At 39.4% G+C, this 24960-nt stretch overlaps 1 protein-coding gene across 2 annotated transcripts; it reads left to right on the top strand.

Annotated features, from left to right (window-relative positions):
- Positions 1-3434: 3434 nt before the first annotated feature.
- COPB2 (COPI coat complex subunit beta 2) lies at positions 3435-24934 on the top strand. 2 transcript variants are annotated; one of them, XM_067538940.1, is made up of 22 exons: positions 3435-3561; positions 5035-5172; positions 6039-6125; positions 8703-8829; positions 11111-11259; positions 12357-12503; positions 13861-13960; positions 14894-15036; positions 15281-15480; positions 15651-15761; positions 16066-16154; positions 16267-16373; positions 16672-16815; positions 17653-17783; positions 18359-18566; positions 18867-18977; positions 20120-20334; positions 21766-21858; positions 21936-22116; positions 22247-22315; positions 24063-24161; positions 24558-24934. In XM_067538940.1, exons 1-22 carry the CDS (start codon positions 3559-3561, stop codon positions 24651-24653), a joined length of 2748 nt encoding a protein of 915 aa, XP_067395041.1. In that variant the 5' UTR covers positions 3435-3558; the 3' UTR covers positions 24654-24934. The 2 variants fall into 2 exon arrangements, with proteins under 2 accessions (XP_067395041.1, XP_067395040.1); XM_067538939.1 differs by lacking the exon at positions 3435-3561 and adding an exon at positions 3780-3979.
- Positions 24935-24960: the final 26 nt, after the last annotated feature.

The raw sequence follows: 24960 nt of genomic DNA, 5'->3' as shown, positions 1-24960 counted from the left end.
TTCACTCTTCATTCCTTCAGTTTTTATCTCTTTGGCTAAAACACTATCTCTCCCCCTTCCATGGAATCCTACACTCACTCACCTGGTCAAAGAGATACTATGATTACAAGCTGATTTTCTAAGGTGAGACTCATCCATTGCATTCCCAGTGTGATGACCTCTGCCATTTCTCCAACTGCAGGAAATTTGACTCCGTAAGTTGTGGTAGTGGGGGACTGTGTGTAGACTTTCTCCGGGACAGAGAAAGAGGGGAAACCCAACAATCAGCAGCTGCCTCTGACTCCCTCTTTAAACCTTCTTCCCTCTCTGTGCAGGATCTTCTTAAGAAAAAAATCCAACAGGCCTTCCCCTCTCCCCTCACATATTTCCTAGCATACTCCTCCTCTTCTCCTTTCTCCAACACTTATGTTTTGTGCCAGCCTTTTCCTTCAATCTCTCCATCTGCTCTAATGACCTATAGTATTGCAAATCTCCAAGTGTTTAAATGTCAGGCATCCCAAAATTGTGAATTGGCTTGGATATTTTTTATTGGCCTTCTAGTCTGAGACATTAGGGTATATGAGGTGATTTGGGGAACATATGTACAATTTATTAATTCTATTTGACATTATGCTACTAGGAAAATTGCTGTATCGAGAATGCCCTTTTCTATATGTACTCAGATCTGTCAGATCTCTGTAGATCTGTGCAGACCAGGGATAACGATGGGTCATTACAACTCATCAACTGTATTCTTACCACAATGGTTATGCCAAGGAGGGTGTGAGACGAGTTGGGGAACTAGTTTTCTTCAACTTCCCTCAACAGGGAGCTGGGGGTTTGAAGCAGTGGAAAGTTACCAAGCAGACCAAAGAGATAAGTGGCCAAGCAGAAGGTTATAAAAAGAACTCACAGTGGGAAGACAGAGAGGAGCCACGCAGAGAGGAGAGGGGATAGGTATAGACACCAAGGTCATCAAAGGCAAGCAGAGGAGAGAAGGCTCCATGTTTCAGGACACAGGTCATGCACTGAAGTGGGCCTTGGGACTGCCCTAAGGCCTCTGATCCTAGCCCAAAGAATGCTGTGGAGAGTTGAGGAAGGAAAATGTGTAGAGTTTATTATTTTTGTAAAGATCTCTGTATTTCTCATGCTTTTTAAGAGAAATGCTGTGTTCAAATCCTGTGCAACATCAATGGGGTTATGTGCTACACCTTATCAGGTGGCCCCTTGAAGAGGTAAACCAGAGGGCTCAGACCATCAGCTGAAGTTCTGGGAGAAGGTGTGCTGATGCTAAAGGGAGAGTCTGAGGACTTAGCACTGGTTTCAGGGAGTGGGCAGAGGGACAGCCTGGGCTAAGATCTCAGGATGGGATGCTAAGCAGAGGATCTACCCGTGAGCATGCCTAGGGACAGTGCCTGCGCTCTGTTCAGACTCCAGAGGCTTAAAACACCTGGAGTTTCAGTGACTGGATTCCTCCACAACAGTCTGGTGAAGGGCCAGGAGAGAGTGTTTGAGTGACAGAACACTCAAGGTCATGTTTTCAAGCTTTTCTCTCACCTATGAGGGCTAGAATCTTTCTCCTTTTTAATGAGAGCTGAGATTCCTATCATCACATCCTCCAGGAGCTTTGTGTTTAAAAAACACATCAAATAAACAGGTTGGCAAGACTGTTGCCAGAGGACTTACAGCCCTGTCTCTAGTAAATTACAAAGATCAATTGAGTCTAGCAATGAAGGAACTAATTACAAGAATGACAATTATTTTTATCTCCAATTTCAACTATGAATTATTTCTATTATGGTATAGCTCAAATACCCAAATCAGGATTAGAGTCCCATTGTGCTGGACACTGTACAAACACAAGAAAACACAGTACCCACCTTAGAGCATTTACAGTCTAAAAATCACAAGAACAGGCAAAGGTCCTGGGATGGTGTCTAGACTGGGTTGGTTGGTTTTTCCCCAGCCTGTTTTTTATCCATAAATAGGGGAGACCAAAACATTCTTGTGTTTTTACTGGTAAGGATATAATCCTGATGAAAGAGAGTGGGGGATTAAACAAGTGTGGGCAGGAGCAGGAAAAGGAAATGAACAGTTATCTCAGTGATGGTTTATCACGCTGTGATGTTGAGTTTGAGTAGAGAAATCTGATATTCATTGTACCATTTCTATTTAATTTTGTTCTGGATTGCTATATCCACAGGTTTAAGGAACAAGATGACACAACAGCCTTTTGTATCTTGGGTGCTAATTTGAATTTGGCCCAGGTCTGTAGCAATTTAAAGTATCTAAGTATTGAAATATCTGTGCAAGGCTTTAGTGAAATAGGTTGATTGCCTTTCAGTGCCGTGTTAGTGGACACTTCCTCACAGCACACAACCCACCATCACAATTAGCTCACGTTAATAGTCTCTTACTGGAGAAGTCAAAAATTGCATGGGCAAAGAGACCCTCTAAGGAGTTTGAACTGAGGCACAATGACAGAAATAACATGGCCTTGCTATACTCAGCCTGATTCATCGTGGTGCTAGTTCAGGGGTGTAGGCCTGACTTGACATGAGTAAGTGGACCTCTGTGAGGCCTCATATTTTGAGAGACACATTTAGGGAGGTAAATGGATCAGCAGGCTGGAAACAGAATGTCTGTACTTGCAAAGATGAGAGGGAACACTCAGGGGCTATTTACAACGGACAAGATAAAAATGGATAAAATAAGCCTGGAAAGTAAGATGAGGTAAAGACTGTTGTGCATGGACAGTGCATGCACAGTGCACGATGTACTGGGATTGGTTCCTGCAAAGTGACCTATGTGCAGTAAATGGAATGTTCTGCATAATGTATATAAAGGAAGATATTTGCTGTGTGACTTTGATTGCATGTTGCACCATATGCCCTGCTCCTCCTCCCCCCCGCCCTTATGCTTGAGTCTGATTAACTCAGCATTGCTGTGCTGTATGCCAAACAAAGGAATATGGGTAATAAGACTGGACTGGAACTGAATTATTGGGGAAGTGAGAGGAAGAGGCCCCTGGGGCACCCCAACAAGGGGCAAAAGTGAGGAAGCTTGCACAGCCCTGTCCCTAGGGTGCAGTTCAGGTTAGGGCCGCCTGAGGTGCCGTGGAGAGTGGGAACATGTGGGCACACACATTCTGCCTGCTCTAGGCATGTCCCAGCCCCTCTCCTGTGCCAAGGCCTAGGGGGAGTATCAAGGCAGGGCTCTGCGCTGGCCTGGCACGGTGCAAAGACTACATGTCCCAGCAACCTTTGCGGGACAAACGGACTACAATTTCAATCAGGTTCCCCCTGCGGTTTGAGAGCCGCACCCTCCGTCCTCCCGCGGCAACAGCCGCCGTGCTGCGTCGTACGATGATCTCAGTACGTAGGCGTGTCCGGAGGCCCCCTGCGGACTCCACGGGAACGGGAAGTCTTGTTCTCGCGATGTTTGAGATGCGGAAGCGCTGGTGTGCGGTGTTCTCGTTTTCATCCCACGTCTCGCGGCGGCAGCGGCGGGGCCGGAAGCTCCACGTCGGTCAGTGCCGGAGCTCAGAGAGCGACGCGACATCTCAGCTGCTGCGGAGCCATGGTGAGCCTGGCCGGGGACCAGCGCTGCAGCCGCCGCTTCACACCCCTCCCCGCCGCGGCTTGGGCCGGGCCTTGCCCTTCCTGCCGGGGAGGCGGGGGCTGAGCCGGGGCGCACAGGACTGGTCCCTTCCCTGGGAGCTGAAAGGAACCCAGCGCTCCCCGGCACCGCAGGCCAACGCTGGCCTGGCGGCTGGTGTGGGGCTGCCAGCCGGCGAAGGGCCCTGTGTTCTGCAGGGATGCGGGAGCGAAGCCCTGGTGTGCGGCGGGGAGCGGCTGTGCTGGGGGCACCAGGCCAGCGTCAGTCAGCAGCGGCGTTCACCAGGGGCAGGCGTGCCCCGGGGCTCCGCAGAGGGCTCCCAGAGGCTGCACCAGCGCATCTCCATCGCTGCCTAGTTTTCCAACTGGCGACGTGGAAAAGCGTGAGCGAGATGAGTGCAAGTGAAACTGTCATCCCGACAGTGACGTGTTGGTGCTGCTCTACATGCTAGATCAGCGCTGCTCAGTCTGAGGGTCCGGATTGATTTTATAACCACAGGGCAAAAATGAGAAAGTAGTCAGCCATGTTTCAGTAATCGTGTCTGGTGGCAATTTGTATTATGTCTGATTTTGTAAGCAAGTAGTCTTTAAGTGAGGTGAAATTTGGAGTCTATAAGACAAATCAAACTCCTGAGAAGGGTACATACAGTAGTCTGAAAAGATCAAGAACTACTGAGGTAGACTTAAAGGTGTCATTGGTATTAGAGTGACAAGGTGGATGAGGTCATATCGGTTATTGCTGGTGAGAGAGAGCAAACTTTTAGCCACACAGAGCTAAGCTTTTCTTCAGGTCTGCTTTGTATGGTTCAAAAGCTTGCGTCTCTCACCGGCAGAAGTTAGTCCAGCTATTACCTCATCCATCTTGTCTTGCTAATGTCCTGAGACACACACTATTTCAACAACACCACATATCTCATGTGTATGTTTCTCAGTGTGAAATTGATCTGTAGTGTTCATTTATCAGGCTTGTCAGGATAGGTTGTGTTTGATGGTAGTAGAAGTGTTACTGAATAGAATATTAATTAAATAAATAGGCAATAATGTTCAAGCAGGTAATTTTAAACTCTGAATTGGGTCTCCATCATGTCCACTTTCTCACACCAGTCTGGTACTTTGGAATATGTATTGACAACACAATGGGTGTTGGCTCACTCCACTCACAGCACACCAGGAGATGCAAAAAATCAGTTCCATTCTTGTCATATACCAATTAAAATCAGAATACTTTATTCCAAAGAGACTCTGAAAGAACAAAGCAAGCAGGCAGATAGCATAAGGAATGTGTGATATGTGTGCATGCAAAACAGAGCAGCCTGGTTTTATTTTAGGCCTAGCCTTCAGTTTTCTTCTTGATTATATCTGCAAATATGTTAAAACAGTACTATGCCATTTTTACATTGATGAATAATTTAGCATTCTTAATTTTTCTGATCTCTAGCCTCTCCGACTCGATATTAAGCGAAAACTAACAGCTCGGTCTGACCGAGTAAAGAGTGTGGATTTGCACCCCACTGAGCCATGGATGTTGGCTAGCCTTTACAATGGCAGTGTCTGTGTTTGGAATCATGAAACACAGGTAAACCTTTTGTGCTGTAGTTTATTTCTAATTAAAAACAAGAGTGTAGAAATATGGTAATTCATTGATCCGTGTATCCTGCTGATGATGTGTGAAGTGCATTCTTCTGCAAAGATGAATGGAAAGAGCTTTAAATAATAATTCACTGGTTTTTTGTTTAATAAGCAAAACAAAAAAACTAACTTGCTGAGTCGGCCAGTGTTCTCAAGAAACGCATGGTTTTGATGCCACTTACTGTTTGGTGCCATTAAAGAATAATATACCTAATGGTTGTACATTTTCAAATTGTAGCCTCAGAGACATACAAGTACAGTGATATAAAAGATTGGATTAGATTAGGATTTTAATCCAGCACTGAGCTCTCTGTTTATATGCTAAATGCCTTGAATATTGAGAGTAATAGAGATGTGAAATACAAAATTTATCTTAAACTTATTTTTTTCTGTTTTAAACCCCCTGAACTTGAGGCTCATTTGCCTGCAGCCTGTGTGATGCCCCAGCATATGCTATGCAGGTGATATCACAAACACTAAGAAACAGTTTAAAGAAAGAAGTAGGTCTGTGGGGATCAAATAAATTCCAGGGTTGTTTTGACTATACAGTGTGATTTTTTTTTTAATTACTTTCATTTTAGTTTGTTGTTCCAAAAGGTATTGACTTTGCAAAACTGCACCATAGTGTGAATACTTCCCCTTACTTTACTTCCTTATGTTTATACTCACATCTGTTAAAAAGGAGTACAGATCCCTTGCTCTAGGAACTCCTGGACAATTCTTAAACTCAAAAGTGGGTTGTTTTAAGAACAGCTGAACAGATTTTGAAACTGACATTTTCTCAGTAACATACCTCAACATTTCTAATTTTAGACTCTAGTGAAGACCTTTGAAGTATGTGACCTGCCAGTCAGAGCTGCTAAATTTGTGGCAAGAAAGAACTGGGTTGTGACAGGAGCTGTAAGTTATCAATTTTTGTTTGCTTGTTTGTTTTATATACATTTCTCCTCTTTTCCCTAATTTCTCTTCACTTCATCACACCCTTGCACACCATCCAGAAGTGTGGTTTGATTTCAACTTGTACACTAGAGGAAGATAACAGTTTATAGCTGTTTGTTTCCCCAAAAATATTATTCTGATCCATTGACTAGGAGGGCACTTTAAAGCTCAAGCTTTCATTTTAAAAACAGAAAAATGTGAAGTGGTGGTTGACTTTACATTTAGGCCCAAACTATATTACCAACTAGACTCAGTTCTGGCACTTGTTTACAACTTATTTAAAAGATGTAATATACACAGTACCCTAACAATGTCCCTGTAATTAGGGTAAAGAGTTGGACTATCCAAGGTAATAGAATTTTAAAAGTTTACTTGTCTTTTATGCTTTCACTCAATAATTTTTAATACAGGATCTTTAGAAGAATTTTTGTTCATTTTTAGAACATTAAGCCATTTTCATCCATTGAATGTATTTCTGTCTGCATACTAAAATGTGCTGAATAAATCCATCCTAGTCTTGCAGTTATGAAAAGTCAGCAAAGTGTAACAGTTGCAAAGTGTCAACCTTACATATATATTTTACAGCGTGTATATCTGTTTATATATCTTGTATAATCATCGATGTTTGTTTTTACATTTTAACCTTAACATTGCATTACGAGGAAAAAAAATAATAGTCTGAATTAATTCTGCATGCATATTTCTGTATCAGCCTTTGAAACATTCACAGAAGCAGAGTTGCAGAAGATACAAGCATGTGTCACTGTACCTATATCTCTATTTGTACCCACTGAAATAAACATTATTTTCATGTTACATTTTTAATCTATCATTCAAATCATATTGCCCTCATTACACAATCACTGAAATGAAGTTATATTTTAATATGTATCCAGATGTGCATGCAGTGCATGTCTGAATTGGTAATTAAAGTAGGTATTGTGCATGACCAACATGTTTTTAAACCGTTATAATTTCTGAATAAGCCTTCATGTGGATCAGCAGCATTTAACCTCGTTGAAAATTGTCCATGATTGATTTAATTTTTTTAAAATAAATTGTTTAATGGGCAGTCAACTTGAAAATCATATTTTTGTCTGAAAAATTTGTATCTTCTATAGAAACAAATAAAACCTAAGGTTTCCTTAGAAGAAATGAAAAGTAATCAAATGCACCGAGTTTCTTGTCACTTTCATTGTCTGTGCTTTGTGTTTCATGCATTGGCATAATGACATTACTCTTATATACTTCTCTGGGAGAAGCTCATGTACAAGCTTTTCTCTCCAGTTCTGAAGGATGTTTAGGATAAAATTTTCAAAGGTGTACCTAGTCCCAGCGAAATTTAGGGATTATTTACATAGAGCAGCAGCACACACTAGAGCAGTGTGACTTCAGGGATTATCTACATAGAGCAGCAATGCGCACAAGAGGGGTATGATTTCTGAAGTGCACCCATGTGTTGCACATTATCTGGCCCATGTAGACTTTAGTTCTCACCAGCAGGGTCTACACAGGCCAATGCACTTCAGAAATCACACCCCTCTCATGCTCATTGCTGCTTCTTGCAGACAAGCCGTTCAGACCCTAAGCATATGTCTACCCAGCCTGCAGCAGCGAGCCTCCCATCCTGGGTGGACAGACTCGGGCTTGCTGGGTTCACACTACCATGCTAAAAATAGCTGCGTACAGGTTTGGCTCAGACTGGAGCTTGACCTCTGAAGGCTAAGGAGGAGAGTGGGTTTCAGAGCCCAAGCTCCAATCCAAGCTGCAACTTCAGAGTTGCTGTCTACACAGGTATTTCTAGCATGGTAGTACGAGTCCAGATCTGGTGACCTGGGCTGGGAGGCTCACTACCCTTCCCTTTGCATCTAAGTCTCTTTTGGAAATTTTACCTTAAATATTTTTCTGCTCCCAAGTTAATTGTTTAAAAATTGATTTAAAAAATAGATTTCAGGACATTGTATTTAAAAGCTTTTGTATTGGTGGTGGTGGTGGTGGTGGTTTTATCTGGGGGGAGGGCTTTTGAGGGGGATGGATACAGGGATTGTTATTTCCTAAATAGCCAGTTAAAAAGAAATTCAAGTTGCCAGTGTCTTTTTCAGTTATTTGGATGCAACATAGCGTCTGTCTTTCCTATAGCATGATTCTACATCATTGACTTGAATGGGAGCAGAACAAAGCCCTTAATGCATAGAAAACACTTTTTCATGCTCATATAATGTGAGAACATCTAAAGGAACTTTAGACTTTCCTTAAATTAAAAATAAGAGCGTCTTTGAGAAACTGTGATTCTAGATGAATTCTTTATTACTATAAATGCCTTTAAAATAGGATCGTGTAATGTAGATTTCTGAATCAAAACTACATCAGAATAATTATGCTAGCTGGCATTGTTTCCTTTCTTCAAACTTCTAATATGGTTCTTAAAGAACTTTTATGGATGAAGAATCTTTGAAGATGGAATATTAGCCTTATTTCATGTGAAATGCTTTTACAGAGAAGCTGATCTTAGTGTCTTTGTTTTCATCTCATCTACAGGATGACATGCAAATTAGAGTTTTCAATTACAACACCTTGGAAAGAGTTCACATGTTTGAAGCACATTCGGATTATATTCGTTGCATTGCTGTACATCCTACTCAGCCCTTCATTCTAACTAGCAGTGGTAAGATTTTTTCCGTATAATTTGATTTTTTTTTTCTCTCACAACTCTATTCAGACTGTTGTTTTACATAGTAACAAACTATGGGCCTGTACTGTTGCTGTTGAAATAGGAATTCTTGAGCAAGTAGCCTATGTTTCATTTGTCATCTCAAATTATTTCTTTGCTAGCTAGTTTCATGTTCTTAGGGTTTGAAAGGTAATAGGTTAGGCTCTTGTCAAAGAAGACCTGAATGTGTAATTGCTTAATGTCTGCCAAACAAAAAGTTTGTTTACATGCTAATGATCTGCTATTTGGCAGGTTGACATGCCATATTTGGGTTTGACTTGTATCAAGATTAATTTCATTTTGCTGGTTAAAACTACACAAGTATGATAGTGCTTTTATAGTGAAATTGTGACATGAGTGCTATTGGAGTCATCTTACAGTTTTACATTTTAAATGTAATGGCCTTTCATCAAACAGAAAGGTTGTCTTAATGCTGTGCCCGCAACATTCAATCTAGATTTCCTAGTAAGATAATTTAACTGTTATCTTGATCCTTTAGTATTGATGTGCAGTTCTTAGAAGTGTCTGAGATGAATTAGTACTCTGACCGAGCCTGACACTCATCATCTTCTATAAAGAGAAAAAAGTAGACACTGGCCTATCAGCTTTTCTTTAGGAAGTTAAAGGGAAGAGCTAGTTTTCAGATGCCTGGAAGCAAAAAAACAAAAGTAAAAAACGCAGAGTGCATTGCGGAACCAGAGTTTAAGAGAACAAACCAAGATGTTGTATTTTCTGAAGACAAAAGAAATAGTATAGCTGAACTGGCTATGTTGCAAGAACAATGAGAAGAATAGCTAGACTAAACATTAGATGGAATTCAGGCTTTGTGTGGCATCAAGAATCTGTCTGCAAGCAGTTTTTGCTTAATTCATGTGCCAGATTAGACTGTTCATCCCTTTTATACCTTTTTGTTTTCAAGGAAATATGTAACCAACAAAGCAAGAGAGAACGTAGAAAACAGTGAGAGAAACAAAATAGGCAGTCTAAAGGCTTGTCTGCACGAACAATCTGCAGTAAGCTGGGATGTGAATCTACCCCACACTAGTTTGCCATGCACTAACTGTCCATATGCATCCAGCTGACATGCACTAGCAGTTACTTAATGTGCTTTGATATATCCTGCTTTGAAACCAGACTAGATCAAAGCACACTAAGGAACTGTTAGTATGCTTAAGCAGGGTCAACATAGACAGTTAGTGCATGGCAGACTAGTGCAGGGTAGATTCACACCCCAGTTTGCTGCAGATTAACATTTCATGTAAACGAGCCCTAAATTCTTTTATTGACTACAGAAGAAATTTTCTATAGGATTTCAGTGTTTGTGTCTTTGAAACTTGGCCCTTTCAGTAACTACTCAGTTTTCAGTATTTCAGATCAGGTGCCTCCAAGATGTTTATAGTTCACTGGAGCAGTACAGGAGCTATTGCTACATGGCTCACAACTCCCTTCTTTAGATTTTACTTTCAAAACATTAAGCAAACTTAATTAAAACAACTGTTGGAAGTCCAGCGGAAGGGCCTGGAGGGGGTACCTTATCCGTTGTCATATCTTAATTGAAGGGGTAGAGTGTTGAGGTTTTAACACACACTTCCTTTTTCGAAAACATTAACTAGTCACAAAAGCTAGAGGTTTTAGCAAAATTCCCAATGTTTGAAACAGTGATTTGAAATCACTTTCCTCTGTTGCTCAGCTTTCACTCTGACGTTTGTGATATCTCGCTGATTTGCCAAAGTGTTTTTAAGTTTTTTCACCACCACTGCTTTCTTTTTTTACAGAAATCTTTCAGACTTTCATAAAAGAAAGTAGAACAAAAATAATGGTGCAGTCCAGTTCCACAACATTAATGTCCTCCTTTAAAAGGATAAATGTCCCTGAAATGGGAACCAAATGTTTAGCTCTGATAAGCAACCTAGACTATTACTAGGTTCTGGCAAGGTTAGATAGTCATCTGCATTAAACTTAATTATTTCTCTTTTTTTTTTTTTTTTTTTTTTTGGGGGGGGGGGGGGGGGCAGCGAGGTGGGATGAAGGGGACAAAAAACCCTTGCATTCCCTGTAGTTGTTCGCTCCGCCTCTCAGGGTAAACAGTTTTCTGAGTAAGTCCATACATAATTTTATGATAGTAGCAACACTTCCCTTTAGGCAGGAAGGATGGACAAGCCTTGAAAATCAGGTTACTAAGGATCTTATTTTAAAAAGATATGTATGTGAACATTAACTTAAATTTTTTTTGCAGATGACATGCTTATTAAACTCTGGGATTGGGATAAAAAGTGGTCTTGTTCTCAGGTGTTTGAAGGACACACTCATTATGTTATGCAGATTGTTATAAACCCAAAGGATAATAACCAGTTTGCCAGTGCCTCTTTGGATAGGACTATCAAGGTACAGTCACTATAATTTTATTACATAATTATCAGAGTAAATATAGCAATACAAACAATGGAAAAATGTAAATTCATAAAGCAAGTATATTTGCAGTAATATACTGTATACTACATACCAGGACATATATAAATTGAATGATCTTAGTCAAGTTCTAGTTTGTTGAACAGTCATCAGAGCCTGGATAAAGACTTTATATAATGGTGAAATCTCAAGATCAGTTATTTTACGTGAAATGTGAATATCTGGCAGAAACTTGTGGACTCTTGTGATTCCATTTGGATTAGTGATAACTGTTTGGGGCACAACTGTACTGTCATAATCATCCATTAGAGAAATGGAAGATAACAGAATGCCTTCATTTGGAGTCTCCCTTCCCTTTCCTGCTCTAGACTCTGAAGATTATCATGCACAGTGGAGCCATTACTGGGTTCATGGGGCTGTAGATGGATGGCCTTCTGGGCACTTAGATTTCCCCACATTCCCTTGGAACCTTCATTATGTCTTAGGAGTGTAGAAAGGGCCACCTATGCTTCACGACTCCTTCAGCTGTTATGAGTAATGGGATGTGTGAATGAGATTTGCTGTGGTAGTGAGGAGGCAGATTTTCATCTAGGGCCCCAACGTACCTGAAACCTGCCCTGATCCATTTAACAAACCCTCATTTAGCATTTTAGATTGGTGACTCTAAAATCCATATTAACAACTAAAGGATACGTGTACAATTCTGACTGTTAACTGCAGATTTATGAAACCAATGGTAAGCTGAGTCGTATAAGGTGGTGTATGGTGTGTGTGTATATGTAACATATACCTGTGCAGGTTTTTCAATTTACACACATGCAGAAAAGTTTAACATGTAAGAGAGACGGTTGAAGGATAAAGCTAGTTTGTTGCTTTGAAATATTGGCCCAAAGTGTGATTAGTTTTTTTCACCACATTTAAGCCATCAGGATGCAGTGGTACAGGCTTTTTAGCCTTTTTACAGGCTTCCTTATCTCTAGAATTTTAGAATTAGCTCTGACTAGTGCATTTTTATCTGGTGGTCTGGCCCACAAGATAAATACTTAAGTATGCTTGATCTTTTTCCTTGCAAGGTGTGGCAGCTTGGTTCTTCTTCACCCAACTTCACTTTGGAGGGCCATGAAAAAGGAGTGAACTGCATCGATTATTATAGTGGAGGAGACAAGCCTTATCTCATTTCAGGAGCAGATGATCGCCTTGTCAAGATTTGGGACTACCAGGTACAATGTGTTCACCTCTTCATGAACACTTTAGTAGATTATATTGACTGGGCACATCAGCAGCAAAGGCATGGAAGTGGAGGGAAAGGGATGGAGAAAAATATTTTTCATGTCTTTGAACAGAAAATAGAGAGATTTCATGGTGTATTTTTCCAGAAAAATTTAACTAAAACTAGTAGGTTAAAAGTTGTGTAACACTCTAATTTACCTCTTGCGAAATATAGAAATTACCTTAAATCTGAATATTAGAAGTTAACTTGGTCTTGAATAGCATTGGATTATTTTCTTCTAGAGTAGTGGGTCTCAAGTTTTTTATTTTGAGAGCAGCCACCTTGCAATGGATTGGGCACCCACATGCACTTTGTATCCCTTTACTGTATGTCCAGACATAATTGTTTCCTTTTGTATTCACAATTCATAATTGTTTCCTTTTGTATTTTTTCTCTCCCATCATTTTGTCTGTTTTCTTCTTCTTTCTCATTGCTTTCTATCTTTCTGTTCTTATGTTCCTTGTCCCATCCGTGATTCCTTTTTCCCCACTTGCTAGGTATGTGTTGCTTGGGTATTGGTGGGGGAGTTATCCATTCATAATTCCGTCCTCTGAGCTGAATGCTATTGAAGTAGAGAAGAAAAGGTTGGGCCTGTGGACTGCTGCTGGAACGTGGAATTCATAAGCTACTCCTGTGGCTAGCTGTACAGGGACCATTGCAGGAGCAGCAGGAAGGGAAGGCAGAATCCTTCTAAAAACTGTCCAGTGCTTTTCTTCCAGCTGTCGAAGCACACAGCACTAGAATAGACCTGAGATTGAAAGTGAGAGCTGTAGCCATCGCTATTGAAGTGCTCACTAAGGTGATAAGTGAATAAAATCTTGCCACCACATGCAGCTGTGAATGGCCATTCTTTGTTCTAGCCCTGGGCACCTCAAGCACATTCAGTTGTCTGAATAAATATCCCTAAGGAACAAGGATAGCACTAGACTTGGCTTTCCTTTGTGATTACATACAGATCCATGTTTGGCTTTCGGGATTTGAAACAAAAAGTACAGACACTAAAGTGTCTTACGTTAACCTATTGAGCCACCTTGCCATCAAGAAAGATTTATGTAGATAGGAACCCAGTTAGCTTAGGAAATAGAGAATCAACTACACTAATGGGAACAAATTCAGTTATGGTAATTTTGTTTTAAAACAAAGACTAGGGTATGCTGTTCTTTGAACTAAATTGAAGCAGAAGTAAACGTTGCAGAGAGAGGATGAGACATGCTTATGTAATTCTTAAATTTCTTTGTAGATAGTGATCTGATAAACTTGCAGTGTTAATTTTGTTTTATTTTCTTGTATCTTTATTCCTCTTACAGAATAAAACCTGCGTGCAAACACTGGAGGGACATGCTCAAAATGTATCCTGCGTCAGCTTCCACCCTGAGCTGCCAATCATAATTACAGGCTCAGAAGATGGTAACTGAGTTGTATGACATTTAGTATACATGGACAGTAGGGTGGGTTACATGCTTTTGGTAGGCTTGGAAGGATTAGTTTCCTTGTTTTCTTTTTATTTATATGGCTGTAGGACTTTCACTATTGGTTTTAATTCCCTTTGCAAGGTCCAACGCTGCTTGGCTTTTGGCAGTTCTTTCTTTGCCCCTACGGTTTCTGACCTCCAAGAATACTTTCCTTGCTGATCCATCCCATCTTCCATTCCTTGAGTCTTTCTGCTTTCTTTTAATCACTTGTTTGAAATGGTTGCTTATCCAGGTTGGTCTGCAACCTTTCCATACACATTTTATTCCCCTTGCTTGGGATGCAGACTTCAGATAGTTTCTGCAACTTTTGACTTAAAGTAATTCCAAGTCTCCTCCACATTGAGATCCTTGAGTTCTTCATTCCAGTACTCCATTTTGGGACCTCAAATAAAGGTGAATCTAACCCATAGGAGGAGGTGGAAGGAGATGACTGAGAGGAAGGCAGGAACAGCAAGAATACTGCTGCTGAAAAGCCCAGGGCATCTGCAACCAGTGAGACCCCAGTCAGTTCAGCTCCCTCCTGCTGTCTCTGTACAGTCATGTGAGAACTGCCTGCCAGCCTGGAGCTCCTAATTTCTGCTCCTTGTGGTCCTTCAAGCTCCCACCAAGAGATGCTTCTGTGCTGATTTCCCTCCTTCGGCCTCTGTGACACTTGTGGGAGACACCAAAATATCCCCCAAGCCTCAGAAAGACTGTGCTGGGATTGAAAGATAGTAGTGTAGTACTTTAATGTTCTACGTTGCTAAAGTTCAAATAACAAGTGTTAGTTTCATATGTGGTCTTTAGATTCTTGCTGTTAAATGACATAATGTTTAATAGCCCTACTACTGAGAGAAGAGACTGAAATTGCATATATTTTTTTCTCCAGGAACTGTCCGCATTTGGCATTCGAGCACGTATCGCCTAGAAAGCACGCTCAACTATGGCATGGAGAGGGTGTGGTGCGTGGCCAGTCTGAGAGGATCCAATAATGTGGCTTTGGGCTATGATGAGGGCAGCATCATTGTTAAGGTATCTTAATATCAAATTGGAAAGCATACATGAAAATGGTGGCCGATTGCTACAAATTTCTGTTACTAAACTATTTTTTAATACTGAGACATCCAGTGAAGTGATAAAAAATGGGCACTTTAATTTATTGGCATATTCCAACAGCACCATGAGTATTTAAAGGGAGTGAAAAGAAATTTGAACAACTTAATGGGCCAAGGATGCCTATTTTTCACTATTTTTTTTTATATGCTGATCTTATTAGCTTGGCCGTGAAGAACCTGCCATGTCTATGGATGCTAATGGAAAAATTATTTGGGCTAAACACTCGGAAGTTCAACAGGCTAACTTGAAAGCTATGGGAGATGCTGAAATTAAAGATGGAGAAAGATTGCCACTGGCTGTAAAGGATATGGGGAGCTGTGAAATCTATCCTCAGACAATTCAGCACAATCCTAATGGACGGTAATAGATTTTTTTTTAATTTCAGAACAGAACTCCTGAATGATTAATTTTAGCAATTTGCCATACAAGAAGAATATATCTTCCAGACAACTGATCTACTTCCAGTGATGCCCATTAGCCTGCGCACACAATTCCACCCCCCCAACACTTTGTTTTTTCTCAATCTTTAGGTTTGTAGTAGTATGTGGGGATGGTGAATACATCATTTACACAGCTATGGCTCTGCGAAACAAGAGTTTTGGTTCTGCACAGGAGTTTGTATGGGCACATGATTCTTCAGAGTAAGTGATGTGACTTTTATTTTGCATTATTTTAAACAAATTTATTGCTGCTAATTTCCAGACTACCCAAACTATAAACTGGTCTGAAAGTTAAAAGCTGCATTGGGTAACAAGCATTCTATAACTTGGATTATATGGAACTTTTAAATATAGAATGCACGTCTAATTTTGAAGAAATATCAAATATAGTAGGCTAGATGTCTAGTAGTTTGTAGCATTTCTTTATGGCTGTACAGTACAATATTTTGCTATCTTGTCTGGATAATTATTTTGTAATGATGCATTTGTCTTTACATTTATTTAGGTATGCAATCCGGGAGAGCAACAGCGTTGTAAAAATATTTAAGAACTTCAAAGAGAAGAAGTCCTTTAAACCTGATTTTGGTGCAGAGGGTGGGTTTTATTTGTATTTCCTAAATTGGCTAGATTACAGATGTTAATTTTTTTGCTGGAAAAAGTGTTTGTCAGTGAAATACTAATTTCCACATTTGCTGTTTTTTTGCAGGTATCTATGGAGGTTTCTTATTGGGTGTCAGATCTGTTAATGGCTTGGCATTCTATGACTGGGATAATACAGAATTGATACGCAGAATTGAAATTCAGCCCAAACACGTGCGTGTTGTCAGATGTCACTCTTTGAGTATATGTATATAATCTGTCATATCAGGAATGCATTTAGAATATACTATAGGCTTTTCTGAATTTGTCAATTGGTCTCATGAAGCTGTGGTTAAAAATTAAAATATTTTTTCTTTATTCTTTTTGTAGTAGAAATAAACTCGTACATGTACATTCAGCATAGGGATTTAGAAAGACAGTGTATAAGTAAACAAATATTTTGATATGTGTCTATCCTCCTTTCTTATCACACCACTCTAAAACTTAAATGCTATTACTTGTTTTGATTTAGATATTCTGGTCTGACTCGGGTGAGCTGGTCTGTATTGCCACAGAGGAATCGTTCTTCATTCTGAAGTATCTGTCTGAAAAAGTTGCAACAGCACAGGAAACACATGAGGGAGTCACTGAAGATGGCATTGAAGATGCCTTTGAGGTAACCGCTATTAACTGTGGGAATGCAGTTAGGCAGTGCCCAGTTAAGACAATGGGAATCTTTCCACTGATTTCAGTAGGCTTTGGATCAGGTCTTGAGTGCATTAACAGCTTAATTTTAGTCTGTAAAAGGTTAGTGTATCATGCAGTATAACCATTACTGTAACCTTGTTCTAAACTTGTCCTAACATCTGTTAGAAATTCTATTTTAAGGTGTTGAGAGCTAACCAAGAAAAAATGCTTCTTACTAAAACTAGGAATAAAAGATCTTGGCCTTATATGTAAAGATAACTAAACAGAGAACTTATCATTTTTCCACTTCAACTCATATGGCATTGTGTTCTAGTAAAACTAAAATTATTTTCAGATATAAAATTGGGTAATATAATAAGTGTAAATTCCCCTTCAGTTTTCAAATGTTACTGAAATTCAATTAATGTTCTAAACTTGGTTAGTGGGCATGTGCTAAATAATGTTAATGAACACTTCAGAAGAAAATGCTGTGCTCTTGTCTAACAAGTAAACCAGACTGCCCTGTTAACAAGGATAAAGCCTCTTTTTACTAGTTGTAGGTGTACATAGTCCTGGTCAAAAATGGAATCTTTAATCCAGGTTTTAATAACCCTCCATGAAAGCTTTTTACTGAATATATTACTTTATAAATGTTAAAACAAATGTGCATGTTTCTAGTTTATATCTAGAATCCCACCTTTAGTTTGCCCTACCTCACAAAGGATGGAGTGTTTAAATTCAACTTGGCTCATTTTTCTGGTTGTCCCCATCCTAATGTTTACGTATAGCTGTTTAACACCAACAGCTTTTTTTTTGTTTTTGGCAGGTTCTTGGTGAAATTCAGGAGATTGTGAAAACAGGGTTGTGGGTAGGTGACTGTTTTATTTACACCAGTTCTGTGAACAGGCTGAACTACTACGTTGGAGGAGAAATTGTCACTATTGCCCATTTGGATAGGTGAGTATCTGGCTTATATTCATCATCTGTCAATATATTTTATGATGCTTTTTAAAACATGTTATGAAACATTTCAACTTGACAAGAAGTTGACAAATAGTGACATCACTCCAATTTGACTTCTTAGCATGCACACTTTTTCTAGACAATTTAGTTTAATGCAATGGTCCTCAAACTGTGGGGCTAAAGCCATGTCCAGGGGGCACAGCGGGGCCTGGGCCAGCCCCCATAGAGAGGTTAGGGGATGGTGGAACACCACCCAGCCTTGCTCTGTCCCCAGCTCCAGCCTCTGGCCGAGATTCTGCTCTTGGCCAGGGGGGGGAGGGATATGGACACATTCCATTACAGGTAAGGGGGAGCATGAGAGGAACAGTTTGGGCACCACTGATTTAATATCTAATGAGTAAAATTGTTACTGCAGTGCTGCACAGAATATTAAAATTGTTTCAAAGTAGTATATACATCAGTAGTAAAACTGAAATAAGCTTTTAGATAAGTATTGTTGCTATTATAAGATCTACTGAATCTTCTGTTGGAAACCTACAATAGATTAAAATTCATTGTTTTTGTTATAGGACAATGTATCTATTGGGGTATATCCCCAAGGACAACAGGCTTTATCTGGGTGATAAAGAGCTAAACATCGTTAGTTACTCCTTGTTGGTCTCAGTGCTTGAATACCAGACAGCAGTGATGAGGAGAGACTTCGGTATGGCTGACAAAGTTCTTCCCACAATTCCAAAGGAACAGAGGACCAGAGTTGCACATTTCCTTGAAAAGCAGGCAAGAGAATGGTTTCTCAAAATTTAAACAGTGTAAATGTAAACCGTAATTCCGGTTTAACCGAGACACTTTTTTTTCAGTTTACTCATTAAAGAATTCTCACATTACTGTGCACATATAAACTAAACATTTATTTTTTTTAAAAAAATGGTTGCTAAACATTACTATTTAAGAATATAGTCTTTTCTGTTCTTTATACAACAGTAAATTTGGCTTGGGTGAAGGGGAGATGACGTGTTCAGAATTACATTGCTGATGAACTTGGTAGACCATAATTTGACTCTTGAAAAATCTGTTTAGGGCTTCAAACAACAAGCTCTTGCAGTATCCACGGATCCTGAACATCGATTTGAGCTTGCTCTTCAGCTTGGAGAATTAAAGATTGCATACCAGCTTGCAGTGGAAGCAGAGGTAAACCTAAAATTCATCTTAATAGAAAGAGTCAAGCTCGTACTGCAAAACCTGCACGGCTTGGGATGAACTTAACAGAGAGCTAGGCTTCATGTGAGGGGAGGGAATCAGGATCTGGGGATGGAGAACAAATCCGTGGGATCTGCTCCCATACCCGCACTGCCTCCTAATGACGAGATGAAGGTTCCTGTTGTGCTACTGGAGCAGAGAATACATAATGGGTCTCCACAGGGGAGACCAGAGGGAAGGGACAAGAACCCAAGAATTGGTGCAGGGGCACAGGACCTCTGCCTGGATGGGCACTGTCTCCAATGATCTGCCAGTTTGAGGCTGAGAAACAGCAAGACCCAGACTCCATTTCTGGTCCCCCTGGAAGGAGTTCCCAACACAGAGGATCAGGCCCATAACTAACTTTGAGGATAGTCTCATTAATTGACCACTTTAAGTGGTCTCAGTATGTGTGAACCCCTTATGCTTAACTATCTCTACAGATTTTGATTGAACCTCAACACTTTTGTTACCTTTCCCAGACTTGAAGAGGAGCTTTGTGTAAGCTCAAAAGCTTGTCCCTTCCACCAACAGAAGTTGCTCTAGTAGGAGATAATATCCACTTACCTTGTCAGTCACATTATTTTGTAATAGTAACAAAGTGTCCATCTTAAAGTTAAGGATAGACAGATAATTAATTTACAACCTGCTTTTTTTATTTAAAAACATTTTGAAAGTTTCTTTTAAAATAAAAAAAAAAAATCCCTAAACACCAGATCTGCAATACTCCACTGTGCTTTCTTCCCCTTACTGGATGGAAGATCCTACTAGTTGCTATATGAAAATCACAAACTTTTATGTGTATAAAATACAGTAGAACAGTCTCTGATGCTACAACCCTGCTAATCTATAGCTGTTACATTGGCATCTTGTGAGAGTATATTAAATAAAACAACCCAAATGCAGGGGCAAATACATATAAGTGAAGTTGAGATAGGAGATCTGAACATGACTGAATTTATACTCCTGCCAATCTGCAGTTTTCAAAGAAGGCGAGGGAGGGGGTGTTGGGTGTTTTTTTTTTTTTTTTAAATAGTATCAAAACAGTGCTGTTCTCTAATTTAAGACACTTAAATCTGGAAAATCTCTTTCAGTCAGAACAGAAGTGGAAGCAACTTGCTGAGCTTGCCATCAGTAAATGCCAGTTTGGCTTAGCCCAAGAATGTCTGCACCATGCACAGGACTATGGAGGTTTATTGCTCTTGGCCACTGCTTCAGGAAATGCTAACATGGTGAACAAGCTAGCAGAGGGAGCAGAAAAAGATGGCAAGAACAATGTAGCATTTATGAGCTACTTCTTGCAGGGAAAGTAAGTAGCAAACAAAGGCTTGAATTGTATTCATTCTTCCTATTTTTATAATACTCAGACTCTTTCATAAGGTAGACCACACTTCAATTTCCAGTCAGATAGATGCAACAGGTCTGCTACAGTAATTGCTTATGCAGAAACAAACAAAATATTTTCCTGTCCTTTAGCAATCCCATAGGAGATGGAAAAAGAGAGCCAGCACCATGTGACCAGCCAAAAGTTTCCAATTGGAAATTGTTGCTGTCATGTAATTAGACGTGCTATATTAGTGATCCCCAGCACTGTTACAGTGGAGGACCTGTCACTTCCATTTTATAGAAAAGTTTGGTAGCTGCTTTAAAAAAAAAACCAAAAACCTGAAATCTCTCATTCTCATACAGGTGTGGAAGCTTTGACATAAACTGTTTGCCCAAAAATGTGAGACGGAGGGGAGTGGGAGAAATTATATCTATTAAAGAATGGCAAGAGACTGTTGGCTCTAAACAATTTGCTGTGCTCTGGAGCTTTCAACTGCTTTATTTTAAACAGATTAAAAAGGACTCTATTACTGTGAAACAAGCTTGATATTTTGAAATAACTTGTATTAGAAGAAAAAGCTTTTTGACATAATTCCATTACAATTGCAGTGTGTCTGCTAAAACTGAGTCTTACAAAAAGCTGCTTTGTTTTGGTAAAATTACGAAGACATTTTAAATTTCAGCCTTGTCAGAACACTTTACTTAAATCCCTGTACCTCCTGAACAAGGAGATTGAGTCTTAATTCACGGTGCAGAGATGTTAGGTCACACAGAATTCTTCTTTAATGATAAAAGGACAGATGTCTGCCATTACAGCCATTGGCAAAATCCCTATTGATTTCAAGTAGAACCTGGGGTTTTGTCTTCTGTATCAGCTGAAATAGTACTAAAGACATTCGAGTCTGTAAAAGTTCCAATGGATCATTTAGCATAGATATAACATTTTTAGTTAGAACAGAAATAAGGTACCATTCCACTATGAACTTCGTATTACTTTGAATATAAGGCTTACATATTTTTATTTAGTCATGTTCAAGAGAGACTGAAAACACTAATAAATTAGTTTAATGCCAGATTAATCCCTGGTAAAACTATTGATTATAATGTTATATCAGGAATGTATTTGACCATAAAACTTTCTCCTTAAAAAGGAAATTCAGTATTAAAGTTACCAGGCTACATTTTGCTTACTCTGGTGTGCCTAATAGTAACTGCATGTGGTCTTTCAGAAAGACTGATTGTACATATCTTACAATAAAATGCAGTACTTCAGGTTTGAGCAGAAAGATTTAACATTTGTTTTTCATTACTTCAGCAACTTCATGATAGTCTGAATCAAATGCAATACCTGCCTTTCTGTATTTTAACAGAAGTACTAATTATGTATTGACAGCTTCAATATTTAATCTTCCAGGATTGACTGTTGTTTGGAACTCTTGATTAGAACTGGACGTTTGCCAGAAGCTGCCTTCTTAGCACGTACATATTTGCCAAGCCAAGTTTCAAGGTAACTCTTTAATGTATTTGAATTAATTTTTCTTTTAAAAACTCACTGCTTACAGCATATGTCGGTTCCATTGCCAGGGTTGTAAAACTGTGGCGAGAGAATCTCTCTAAAGTCAATCAGAAAGCTGCAGAGTCCCTGGCTGATCCTACAGAGTATGAAAACCTTTTCCCTGGATTAAAAGAAGCTTTTGTTGTTGAAGACTATGTAAATAAAACTCATGCTGACTTGCGGCCAGCCACAGAATACCCACTTGTCACTGTAAGTAAACCAATTATTTTGTTTTCATTGATATAAATGATAATTCCATACATGGAGCTGTGATTTCACAATTTTTACTGCAAGATGTTTTATTTAAGAATGTTTGTTTTTTTCTCTGCTGTTTTGTTAGCCAAATGAAGAAAGAAATTTACGGGAAGAAGCAAAAGGTTTTAAACCATCAGGAGTAGTAGTATCCCAGGTCAGTGTTACAACTATACAGTGAGGTTCCAGGATGAGGAGGATCTGGTATTGTGCAATAGCAGCTGCTGGGGGGACACTTACACCCACTTTTAATGGACAAACTATTGCTTTAGTTTGCTTTTGTTAGCACTTCAGATCACTTCTCTTGCCCCTTCAAAGTATACTTCCACAAGTGTTGATCTCTTGAGTTACTGCTGACAGATTACTCCAGCATGAGTTGCTGTACTTCACTTGGGACACTAAAATTAAGCATAGTGTTTTTGATGTCAAACTATGGTATTATGAGCTAAAATCATTAATTGATTTCTGAAAGATGGATGAGATTCTTAGTGATAAATCTTGCACTCACAGCAACAATTCACATGCAGCAACCATACAAGTGCAAATTCCTAATTTCAGCAGGATGAACCAGACTCATAAGGTAGGTCTTCCTTTGTGGAGCTATTTAATATAAATGGCTTCAGCTGCTTCCAGCCTTCTAAAACTTCAGTGGTCTAAGTGATGAAAACAAGACATTTTTAATCAGATAGAGGTTATCTAGTCAGCCAGTATACTACTATAAAAAGGCACAAATTGCAAGATGGGGATATCAGTTTCCCTTCCTATTGTAATAATTGGAAGGCCTGCCTTTAAAGCAGATAGTACTGTATAGAGCTTTTTTTCGAAAACCACACCTCTCCAGACCACCCTAATTGCTGTGTCCCCAAATATGGAGATGAAAACCTTTCACATGTAATTGTGGCCCTGAAGCAACTTAACTACATATTTGAAATGCACTTTAATCCTAATTTTAGGGCATTCAGAGTGAAGGTTTTGGTTATTTGTAAACATCTTGGTTTCAGTATTTAAAGAAGTCACTAAAAAAGATGGAAACTAATAAGGGTTGTTTCTGTGGTGTCAAGTGATCTTGCTTATTAAACACACAGCTCAGAAGGTCCCATGCTGATTGTTAAATTGAGTTCTAAATAGGGCACCATACCAGTGTGATGTAAGTTGTGCTTCTGCAAGTCCCCTTTTAGGATGGGGTTTTGTATGGCTGTTACTAGTGCACCAGTGCCAAAAGTCTCTATGGACAGAGCAGTAACTACATGTGAACTGCACCACATTCATGATTTATACCAGGAATCTTCTGATACCTGTTCCTACAAGCGTTTTGCAGCCTGCTTTTTGAGGTCAAAACTGGAGTTCAGTAGCTTGTGTATGAACAATATCATGACTTTTTGCTACAGTCAAATCTAGCCAGGCATAAAAACTCTTGAGAAAGAAAATGCTGACCTAGTCCTGCTTTGTATTCTGCAGACTTACACCATTAAGTGTTCCCCCTTCCAAACATCCTGTAGCAAGCACAGCAAGTGAATTGAACCTATTCCTATAGGCACATTCTTTATCTTTACTGTGGTAGACCCAAAAAAACTGTAGACTTTTGTTCTCAATTTATAGTTTCAAAGTGAACTGAAGTTCTTAAATTGAAAATCTGAGACGTTTCCATACTGCTGTTACAGTAGAGCCAGTTGCATTACTTTGTGGTCTCAGCTGTAAGTGGCCTCTGTAACAAGAGAAACCTAAATTCAAGTGTCAGCAACTGGAAGTTCTGTTCAAAAGCTACTTGGAAACATTAGTTTCTTTAAGTGGAAGAAACAACCCCTTGTAAGAGTATGATCTGTGAGCATCCTTACTTTGGACTTCTAGGCAGAAAATTCAATATAAAAATTTGTGAATATGAAATCTCCTTTTCATCTTAAAAGGAATCTGAAGAGGAAGAACTTGTTCCATCTCCTAAACCAGTAGTGGTGTCTCCAGTTCCAGGAAACTCTGATCTTCTTCTCATGACAAAAGATGAAAAGGTATACTTTGGTTTCAAAAGTACAGCTCAGAGAGCAATGAAATCTAATCTCAACCTACAGTTTTTGATATTTTATAATCTACAACAGGAGCAACTGCTATAGATTAGGATATCTGGATTTATTACCTTAAAGTTTCACTTTCCTTCAGGAGGATACTAATTTACCACTAGCCAGTGTTGAAGTTTGGAAAGTAATGTATATATCCTTACTCAACACTAGGTTCCACCTAGTCCAGCAGCTGGCCTTTATTACTTGTTTACATGACCCCAGTTAGTTTTTAAATCGCAACAGTAGCTGGGGCTAGGTCTAAACAGCTGCATCAAAACTTGTTTGCAAACATAACCAATAAAATGTCTTCTGCCTGGCACCTAACCCCAACTGCTTTCCTTCTCTCAGGCACTACTGGACTTGGATGATGATTTGGATAACTTGGATCTAGAGGATATTGATACTACAGATATCAATCTGGATGAAGAGATCTTGGATGACTGAACTTGATTTTATTTGAGTGACCAAATCCTTTCTTAATTTGTAATTGCTACACTAAGTGGAATTACATTAATATGGACTATACAAGTTAGAAACTAGCTTGATTTTTATACTAAAGCTAGACAATTCAGGACTAGCAGCAGGGCCTAGCAGTTGCACAAACATGAATTTTCAGATTGCAACATTCTGAAATTCATTTAGTAAAGGAACTCAGCAGCTCTACATAAGTTGTGTTGTCACATTTATCAAGAGAAACTCAAAATAAAGTGTTTTGAACAGACTAATTCTACTTGTATTCTTGCTTAATGCT

This window comes from Emydura macquarii, unplaced genomic scaffold (assembly GCF_026122565.2).
Source record: "Emydura macquarii macquarii isolate MOO-44397 ecotype Brisbane River unplaced genomic scaffold, CSIRO-AGI_Emac_v2 contig_499, whole genome shotgun sequence".
NCBI lineage: Eukaryota > Metazoa > Chordata > Testudines > Chelidae > Emydura > Emydura macquarii.
The sequence above is the reverse complement of the archived record's forward strand: the minus strand, read 5'-3'. Positions and strand labels throughout refer to the sequence as shown.

What these genes read in the sequence shown, in the direction of transcription:
- COPB2 (XM_067538939.1), top strand. Translation starts at nt 3,797, where the DNA reads ATGCGGGAGCGAAGCCCTGGTGTGCGGCGGGGAGCGGCTGTGCTGGGG. An exon ending in TGGGCACATGATTCTTCAGA is followed by an intron (nt 15,762 to 16,065) that starts GTAAGTGATGTG and finishes ACATTTATTTAG; the next exon opens with GTATGCAATCCGGGAGAGCA. An exon ending in GCATTGAAGATGCCTTTGAG is followed by an intron (nt 16,816 to 17,652) that starts GTAACCGCTATT and finishes TGTTTTTGGCAG; the next exon opens with GTTCTTGGTGAAATTCAGGA.